We start from the raw sequence: 10,000 nt of genomic DNA, 5'->3' as shown, positions 1-10,000 counted from the left end.
AGGAGCATATACCCACGTGCCATCTCCTCATTAGTTTTTAGGAGCATATACCCACATGGGTGATTGAAAGATGAACTGAGGTTCACACTCCAGTCCAGTTGGTGGTGGTAATGCACCTTAAAGTTGGTTGCCAACCGCCATATAAAGTCCAAAGAAGAAGAATAAACCTGAAGGAGGAGAGATTCCTAGAAACCAACTCGGTTGACCTTTTATCTGTGGATTAATTGTCGGAGTAGAGGACCTTGTGCATTTCAGGTAAAATAACAACCCAATGTTTATATCCCAGGACAAATTTGCTAGCAACAGCAAGCTAGCTAGCTAAATTGTCATAAATGTTTGCTTATCGACCTGTCTCCAAATTAATATAGTTGGTTCAGAGTTAATTGTGATATTCCTAACTCGTGGTGTCCTGATCACATCTGGTGTGAGGGGACATAATTAACATGCTCTCGGTGGTGCACGTGGACCCATGCGCGTGACCGGTCTGGTCAGCATGTAAGACAGTGTGGTCTTCTCGCAGACCTCATGTAAAACTATTTGGCTGAACTGAGAGACAGTACTGTATTCCAGCCATGTCCACAGTCAGTCCAGCCTTCATATGGGATGAATTGACCATGTCTAATCAAACATGGCGTCCTACCTTTCAGACCCAGGAATGCCTTGGCCCTGCCTGGAGTTGGAGCTAGGCTGTGGGGAGGAGGGAGGGAAGGAGGGGGAGTAGAGAGGGAAGGAGGGGGGACTTGGCGGGACTGTGGACTGGACACATCATGTCTCCCATTGGGGATGCAGCAAATCTTTAAGTAGGCGCTCTTGAACAGAAAAAGGGCACAACATACCCATTTATAGCTAGTCTAGGTCCTATAACGAGAAAACCTGAGAGGGTGAAACATACTGTAATACAACAAGTGCAGCATGGACGGATTGCGGCGAGACAAGGGTAAACATTGGGAGGTGAGAGGCCTCCAGAGTTGCGTAGCGTTCTAAGGCACTGCATCGCAGTGCTTGAGGCATCACTACAGACCCGGCTTCAAACCCAGGCTGTGTCGCAGCCAGCCACGACCAGGTGAACCATGAGGCGGTGCACAATTGGCCTAGCGTCATCCGGGTTAGGGGCGGGTTTGGCCAGTCAGGATGTCCTTGTCCCATCGCGCTCTAGCGACTCCTTGTGGCGGGCCGGGTGCATGCACACTAACTTCGGTCACGAGCTGTACGGCGTTTCCTCCGACACATTAGTGCGGCTGGCTTCCAGATTAAGTGAGCAGTGTGTTAAAGGAGCATTGCGGCTTGGCAGGGTCGTGTTTCGGAGGACGCATGGCTCTCGACCGTCGCCTCTCCCAAGTCCGTACGAGAGCTGCAGCGATGGCACAAGACTGTAACTACTATAACTGGAAACCACAAAATTGGGAAAGGAGTAAAAAAAGTACAAAAATAATAATAATTCATAAAAATAAAACATTGGGAGGTGGGGGCAGGTTTCCCAGAGGAACTGCTAGCATATTAAATCTCCTACGATGGGTGGGATTAGCCTGGTTTAGTCAAACTGAATGCTGCACTCACCATTGTTTCACATTTACAGTGTTCAGTCTGGTTACACCAGGCTATTTACACAGTGTTCAGTCTGGTTACACCAGGTTATTTACACAGTGTTCAGTCTGGTTACACCAGGCTATTTACACAGTGTTCAGTCTGGTTACACCAGGCTATTTACACAGTGTTCAGTCTGGTTACACCAGGCTATTTACACAGTGTTCAGTCTGGTTACACCAGGCTATTTACACAGTGTTCAGTCTGGTTACACCAGAAATGGAGGAGACTAAAAACCTATTAATTTTTATCTGCTATCAATGACAACTTGGGTCTTCCTGCTGCGCATCATACCTTCCTCCGGGTCCTCTGTCCTTGACTTGCTGCTGCTCCCTTCAGTGTATTTCTTCCAGAAACGGCGTTTCTCCTTGCTGCGCTCCTTCATGGCTGTCTTGGAATTGGTCATCCAGGCGTGGTAAACAAACTGTGGGGAGTGGATGTTAACAACCACAGTGGTGGACTACTGATCCAACACCATGTGGCCAGAGGGACTGTTTGGCTGCTTAATTGGGACACTTACCCGTCCTTTAAGAGATTTGATTTCTGGTTCATGTTGACAGACTTGCCATTGGTGTGCTTTATCAAAAGTCAAGCAATGTGGCCCAAATTTTGCTCACACACTCAAAACCGAAGAGTTGAGTTGAAATGAGTGTAGGAAATGTGTCCGAATTAGGCAGCCAAAGAGAATATACCCTCGTCAACCAACCAGGAAAACGCTAAAACCATTGACAAAGTGCACAATGCAGAGGATGAATGAATTGGGATGTAAGGGAATGTGTTTATGTAGATGGGACCAAAAATGGCATTTACGATTGAATAAAGTGCCCCTAAATATGAACACAACCCACCATTCCTAGTTTGAGAACAGGGGTTTACATTTTACTTTTTAAATGTAACCTTTACTTAACTAGGCTAGTCAGTGAAGAACAATTTCTTATTTACAATGATGGCCTAAATGATGGGTTAGGGTTGATTCCATTTCAGTTCAGTACATTTCAGTTCACTTCCTGAAATTGACCCAACTGAAGTAGTATTGATCCCAACCCTGTCTTAACTCCACAGAGAATTACCCTGGAAGAAAAGCCACCCACCACCACACGTGCACATCTCTCTCCCAAAGCACACACAGTGAGGAGATCTACGCCAGAAACTGAAGAGCAACACAGTTCACTGAATTTCAACTGCATGCATCATCAGCGGCCGCCATTTTGTCATGACTCGGCATCATCTTGTGAAATGGAGGCGCGGCTGTGGTATTTGAACAGAACTTTACTGACATCGTGGTCATGTATTGGAGTGAGAGGGGAAAATGCATTGAATGTTGTTAGAAAGTGGCTTGGACTGGAGTGGTCAAGGATACTCACAGCATACAAAAAGGGAAATACAAGATAGAGACCTCGTTGTGAGAGTACCTTGGCTGCCCTCATTATATACTGCAGACCAGATTTGGGCAGCTTAATGATAGACTTTGTTAAAGCCAGCAAGGCAGAGGAGGACAAAGCAGGGGTGAGAGTTAGAAGACCATAACATTTGTCACAAATAAAGGCCGAAACAAACACAACTCACGACAAAAGAATGTTAGCAGTTGGTACTTGGTTAAAAGGAGAGAAAACTGTTAAGTACGGAGAGAATAAACAACATTTGGTAATGAGACTTGTTACCTGTTTGTGACATCAATCACACATTAGAAATCGGTTCAAACAGAAATAGAAGCAAGCAGTCCCGTTTAAATAATCAAGAAAGAAAGAAAAAATGCACATAAAAAGACTATCTAACTGTTGTTACTGGACAAAAATCACTATTCTGACGGTGCAGGACAGTGGTAAAGGGATGCTTTCCTACGTTCCAACCTGAAATGCAGACTTCTTGGGCTGCTCTTCCTCATTTTTATCCTCCTCTTCCTCTTCTTCACTGTCCGTCTCAAACAGGTAATAGTTACCACTTCTCACCACTGAGAGGGGAGTGAAAGACAAGGTTAAAGGTTACGCACTTATACTAGTCCACTTGTGTATTACACTGTACCAGAGTAAGTGAGTGGAGCGAAGTTGGAGCTGGAGTGTACAGAGGAGCGGAGCTGGAGCGGAGTGTACAGTGGAGCGGAGTGTACAGTGGAGCGGAGTGTACAGTGGGGCGGAGTATACAGTGGAGCGGAGTGTACAGTGGAGCGGAGCTGGAGCGGAGTGTACAGTGGGGCGGAGTATACAGTGGGGCGGAGTATACAGTGGAGCGGAGTATACAGTGGAGCGGAGCTGGAGCGGAGTGTACAGTGGGGCGGAGTATACAGTGGAGGCGGGATACAGTGGAGCGGATACAGTGGAGTGGCGGAGTATACAGTGGAGCGGAGCTGGGGCGGAGTGGTGGGCGGAGTATACAGTGGAGCGGAGTGTACAGTGGAGCAGAGTGTACAGTGGAGCGGAGTGTACAGTGGGGCGGAGTGGACGGAGTGTACAGTGGGGCGGAGTATACAGTGGGGCGGAGTACAGTGGGCGGAGTGTACAGTGGAGTGTACAGTGGAGCAGAGTGTACAGTGGGGCGGAGCAGTGGAGCGGTATACAGTGTATACAGTGGAGCGGAGTATACAGTGGAGTGGAGTGCGGAGTGTACAGTGGAGCGGAGTATACAGTGGAGCGCAGTGTACAGTGGAGCGGAGTGTACAGTGGAGTGCAGTGGGAGTGTACAGTGGAGCGGAGTGTACAGTGGAGCGGAGTATACAGTGGAGCGGAGTGTACAGTGGAGCGGAGTGGAGCGGAGCTGGAGCAGTGTACAGTGGCGGAGTGTACAGTGGAGCGGAGAGTACAGTGGAGCGGAGCTGGAGCGTACAGTGGAGCAGAGTGTACAGTGGAGTGGAGCGGAGTGTACAGTGGAGCGGAGTACAGTGGAGCGGAGCTGGAGCGGAGTGTACAGTGGAGCGGAGTGTACAGTGGAGCGGAGTGTACAGTGGAGCGGAGTGTACAGTGGAGTGGAGTGTACAGTGGAGCGGAGCTGGAGCGGAGTGTACAGTGGAGCGGAGTGTACAGTGGAGCGGAGTGGAGCGGAGAGTACAGTGGAGCAGAGTGTACAGTGGAGCGGAGTGTACAGTGGAGCATTCCCAATTTGACTGGAGGGCGGAGCGAGATTCCCAAAGGCTGGAGCGTTGGTCTTTTAGCCCGCTCCAATTTCGCTCGAGTCGCACTCACTTCACGAGCTCAGGGCCTGCCTGGCCCAGCATGCATTTGTAGTCTATTTGTGTGCTGTTATAGCCCCTTGCTTTAGCTACTGTCATGGAGTTCACTAAATATTTTCAGAAAGAAACTGATAAAACACACAGGTGAAAAATCAAGGTGACTTACAAAGATGAGGACCAATAGCATGAGAGGGAGTGTGGTGATGTAACTAAAGAATCATTGTGGAATCTGAAAAGACACATATCCCTAAAGCATGGTGGTGTACTTACTACGTGCACATGCTAACAGAAAGGAACGAGGTGGGTAGCTCGTGGGTCATTGTAGCAAAGTATTTATAAACAACAAAAAATAATTTCTTAAAAGTTTCCTTCATTTCTGTTCTATTATCTGTACAATAGGCCATAATTGATTTTGGCTCAATAGGCCTGGCATATTCCCACTTTCATCGAACGTTCCCTTTTGATTGGGTTATCTATCTATCTATCTATCTATCTATCTATCTATCTATCTATCTATCTATCTATCTATCTATCTATCTATCTATCTATCTATCTATCTATCTACAGTATATATATATATAAATATATATACTGTATATATAAACAACTCAGCCTGGTAAGAGTGGCCCGAAGGGTGTTTAGCATCCCCAGTGGTTCTGAAAGCATGGAGAGGAGATTCTCTGTTGCTGACCTGCTCTCCAGGCACCATCACATCAGCCTGGAGCCACAGACTCTGGCCAAACTTGTGTTTCTAAAAATACATTCAAAAGCACTGTAGACTGAGCCTAAAAACACATTTTCCCTTTCAATTGTATTTAATTCTAAGTAAGTATAAGTATTCTTAGACTACAGTAAGTAAGTATTCATAGACTATAATTACTTAATACAACTAAATGCTGTTTGAAAGCAAAATGCTTTATGTCCCTACACGTCTAGTGTCAAACACCAAAATGCCTCACAATGTATTTATTTGTAGGCTATAGCCTTGAAATAATAGAAATAATATAGTGTAAATAATTCATTTCCGTTCCTTCTTAAGCTCCTTGTCTGAAACCTGACCTATTTAGAGAGTTTATGTAGTGTTTAATATGACATGTAACCTATTCAGAGTGTTTAATATGACATGTAACCTATTCAGAGTGTTTAATATGACATGTAACCTATTCAGAGTGTTTAATATGACATGTAACCTATTCAGAGTGTTTAATATGACATGTAACCTTTTCAGTGTTTAATATGACATGTAACCTATTTAGAGAGTTTAATATGACATGTAGCCTATTTAGAGTGTTTAATATGACATGTAACCTATTTAGAGTGTTTAATATGACATGTAAACTATTTAGAGTGTTTATATATACGGTTTAATATGACATGTAACCTATTTAGAGAGTTTATATAGTGTTTTGATATGACATGTAACCTATTTAGAGTTTACATAGTTTAATATGACATGTAACCTATTAGAGAGAGTTTAATATGACATGTAACCTATTTAGAGAGTTTACATACTGTTTAATATGACATGTAACCTATTTAGAGAGTTTATATACGGTTTAATATGACATGTAACCTATTTAGAGAGTTTACATATTGTTTAATATGACATCTAGCCTATTTAGAGAGTTTATATACGGTTTAATATGACATGTAACCTATTTAGAGAGTTTATATACGGTTTAATATGACATGTAACCTATTTAGAGAGTTTATATACGGTTTAATATGACATGTAACCTATTTAGAGAGTTTATATGCTGTTTAATATGACATGTGACCTATTTAGAGAGTTTACATACTGTTTAATATGACATGTAACCTATTTAGAGAGACTGTTTAATATGACATGTAACCTATTTAGAGAGTTTACATACTGTTTAATATGACATGTAACCTATTTAGAGAGTTTAATATGACATGTAACCTATTTAGAGAGTTTATATTTATTTAGAGAGTTTATATACGGTTTAATATGACATGTAACCTATTTAGAGAGTTTATATACGGTTTAATATGACATGTAACCTATTCAGAGTGTTTAATATGACATGTAACCCATTTAGAGAGTTTATATACGGTTTAATATGACATGTAACCTATTTAGAGAGTTTACATACTGTTTAATATGACATGTAACCTATTCAGAGAGTTTAATATGACATGTAACCTATTTAGAGAGTTTACATACTGTTTAATATGACATGTAACCTATTTAGAGAGTTTACATACTGTTTAATATGACATGTAACCCATTTAGAGAGTTTAATATGACATGTAACCTATTTAGAGAGTTTATATGCTGTTTAATATGACATGTAACCTATTCAGAGTGTTTAATATGACATGTAACCTATTTAGAGAGTTTATATGCTGTTTAATATGACATGTAACCTATTTAGAGAGTTTAATATGACATGTAACCCATTTAGAGAGTTTATATACGGTTTAATATGACATGTAACCTATTTAGAGAGTTTATATACGGTTTAATATGACATGTAACCTATTTAGAGAGTTTAATATGACATGTAACCCATTTAGAGAGTTTATATGCTGTTTAATATGACATGTAACCTATTTGAAATGATGAGCGTTTCTTACAGTCACCTTATCATGTTTATGCAAATACTTTAAATTCAAATCATATGGTTTTGTTTCAATACTTCAAACACAAATGGCAGGTCCAGGTGGTCACTGAAATAGATGGGTGTTGTTTGGATTTAAATGACTGGAGCGAATTCAGAACGGCAGTTGTTTTTGTGTTTAGCGAAGCGGTTGGAAAAGATGTGGAGTTCTGGAACGTCCACCACTCCATGAGAGATGAACTCCGCTCACATACACACCACAGGCGGCTGGTGGCACCTTAATTGGGGAAAATGTGCTCGTTGTAATGGCTGGAATGGAATCATTGGAATGGTATTTAAACATCAAACGCATGGTTTCTTTGTGTTTGATACCATTCCATTCACTTCATTCTTGTCATTATCTGAGCCGTCCTCCCCTCACCAGCCTCCTATGGTACACACATATATTTATGTCATGACAAACTCATATAAGATATGATAATCATCTTGAGTGTCAATAAACAAATTCAAGCCTAACTTTGTTACATGTACATTAACTACAGCCACATGAAATAGACAATATCTTATTTAAGAGGAATATTAAAAGCTGAATTGCTTCAAATATGAAATCAAAAGGTTGAAGGTCACTCACTGGATGCATGGTCCACCCACGGCCTCCACCACCGTTGCATTTTCTTCTCTCTGCTACTTTCTTTATCTGAAAAACAACCTTGATGTTTCGAATGAACAGTATATATTATGTAATCGTTGTGGTACTGTGATGTTTCTACAAACAGACGTATCGTTAAATCAATGCAAAACTTTATAGGCCAACATGGGTTGGTAGGACAAGATCATCCAATCATGGCTTTCAGTGCACTAGTTCCTCAAGGCCCAGAAGGCCTCTAGCCGTCCCACCTTCATCCTCCTCCTCCTCGTCCTTGCTGTGTCCGTGGCCTGCGTCTCTGCTCTCCTGCACCAAGCTCAAAATCCTCTCCTTCCCCCTCTTGAACTTCTGCTGTCGACTCTTGATACGGTCCATTCTGATTGGACACAGAGATAGAAACAACGACTAATGACCAATAGGCTCTGACCACTGTGTATAATTGACAATGAATCTGTACTTTGGTTTTCTCTCTGTTCTTTGGGCAGTTTAGGAGTCGGGATGTGTTCAGACTGGTATCAGGTTGCGAGAGCAAAAGAGAGACCAATAGAGATTGAGAGAGACAGAGACAGAGACAGAGAGAGAGAGAGAGAGACAGAGAGAGAGAGAGAGAGAGAGAGAGAGAGAGAGAGAGACAGACAGAGAGAGAGAGACAGACAGAGAGAGACAGAAAGAGAGAGAGACAGAAAGAGAGAGAAACAGAGAGAGAGGAGAAACAGAGAGAGAGAGAGAGAGAGAGAGACAGAGAGAGAGAGAGACAGAGAAAGAGAGAGAGAGAGAGAGAGAAACAGAGAGAGAGAGACAGACAGAGAGAGAGAGACAGAGAGAGAGAAAGAGAAACAGAGAGAGAGGGAAAGAGAGAGAGAGAGAAACAGAGAGAAACAGAGAGAGAGAGAAACAGAGAGAGAGAGATAAACAGAGAGAGAGAGACAGAGAGAGAGATACAGAGAGAGATACAGAGAGAGATACAGAGAGAGAGAGAGAGAGAGAGAGAGGGAGGTGCTGACTGATCCTCTTGTCCTCCTAATGCAGTAGATGTGTCCCACTAACACACTGCTGCCCTGCGGCTACACATATAAAAACTAAAGTACATCAACACAGTGTAGGAGGACATACATCGTAAATCACATCCTGGAATTTGGGTTGATTTGAGACGACATACATGGTAACATCTATGAGGCTTCTCTTTTCAGTGAGAGCTAATGAAATCACAACTGTTGTGACAGAGTTTATACTGTCTGTCTAATGTGTTGGGATATGAGTTGGGATATGAGTTGGGATATGAGTTGGGATATGTGTTGGGATATGTGTTGGGATATGACTTGGGATATGTGTTGGGATATGTGTTGGGATATGTGTTGGGATATGTGTTGGGATATGAGTTGGGATATGAGTTGGGATATGTGTTGGGATATGTGTTGGGATATGAGTTGGGATATGTGTTGGGATATGTGTTGGGATATGTGTTGGGATATGAGTTGGGATATGAGTTGGGATATGAGTTGGGATATGTGTTGGGATATGAGTTGGGATATGTGTTGGGATATGAGTTGGGATATGGGATATGTTGGGATATGAGTTGGGATATGAGTTGGGATATGAGTTGGGATATGAGTTGGGATATGAGTTGGGATATGTGTTGGGATATGTGTTGGGATATGAGTTGGGATATGAGTTGGGATATGAGTTGGGATATGAGTTGGGATATGTGTTGGGATATGTGTTGGGATATGAGTTGGGATATGAGTTGGGATATGAGTTGGGATATGAGTTGGGATATGAGTTGGGATATGTGTTGGGATATGTGTTGGGATATGAGTTGGGATATGAGTTGGGATATGAGTTGGGATATGAGTTGGGATATGAGTTGGGATATGTGTTGGGATATGAGTTGGGATATGAGTTGGGATATGCAAAAAAAATAAATTTGTATAATACACACTTGTACATGTGAAATAGGACACGTATAAGCACCCAGCTAATTTTTATTATTATATTAAATCTCTGTGCGTACATCATCCATGT

At 42.4% G+C, this 10,000-nt stretch overlaps 1 protein-coding gene across 1 annotated transcript in view; it reads right to left on the bottom strand.

Annotated features, from left to right (window-relative positions):
• Nucleotides 1–10,000, bottom strand: part of LOC135538934 (piezo-type mechanosensitive ion channel component 2-like) — a gene marked incomplete at its 5' end in the record, with an annotated part of 46,954 nt that overhangs the window by 25,361 nt on the left and 11,593 nt on the right. Inside the window, 4 exons of the mRNA XM_064964813.1 lie at nucleotides 1,879–2,008; nucleotides 3,435–3,535; nucleotides 7,964–8,029; nucleotides 8,230–8,354. Coding sequence (XP_064820885.1) covers nucleotides 1,879–2,008; nucleotides 3,435–3,535; nucleotides 7,964–8,029; nucleotides 8,230–8,354 — 422 coding nt within the window. The remainder of the gene's footprint in view (nucleotides 1–1,878; nucleotides 2,009–3,434; nucleotides 3,536–7,963; nucleotides 8,030–8,229; nucleotides 8,355–10,000) is intronic.

This window comes from Oncorhynchus masou, unplaced genomic scaffold, assembly GCF_036934945.1.
Source record: "Oncorhynchus masou masou isolate Uvic2021 unplaced genomic scaffold, UVic_Omas_1.1 unplaced_scaffold_3___fragment_6___debris, whole genome shotgun sequence".
Classification (NCBI taxonomy): Eukaryota; Metazoa; Chordata; class Actinopteri; order Salmoniformes; family Salmonidae; genus Oncorhynchus; species Oncorhynchus masou.
The sequence above is the reverse complement of the archived record's forward strand: the minus strand, read 5'-3'. Positions and strand labels throughout refer to the sequence as shown.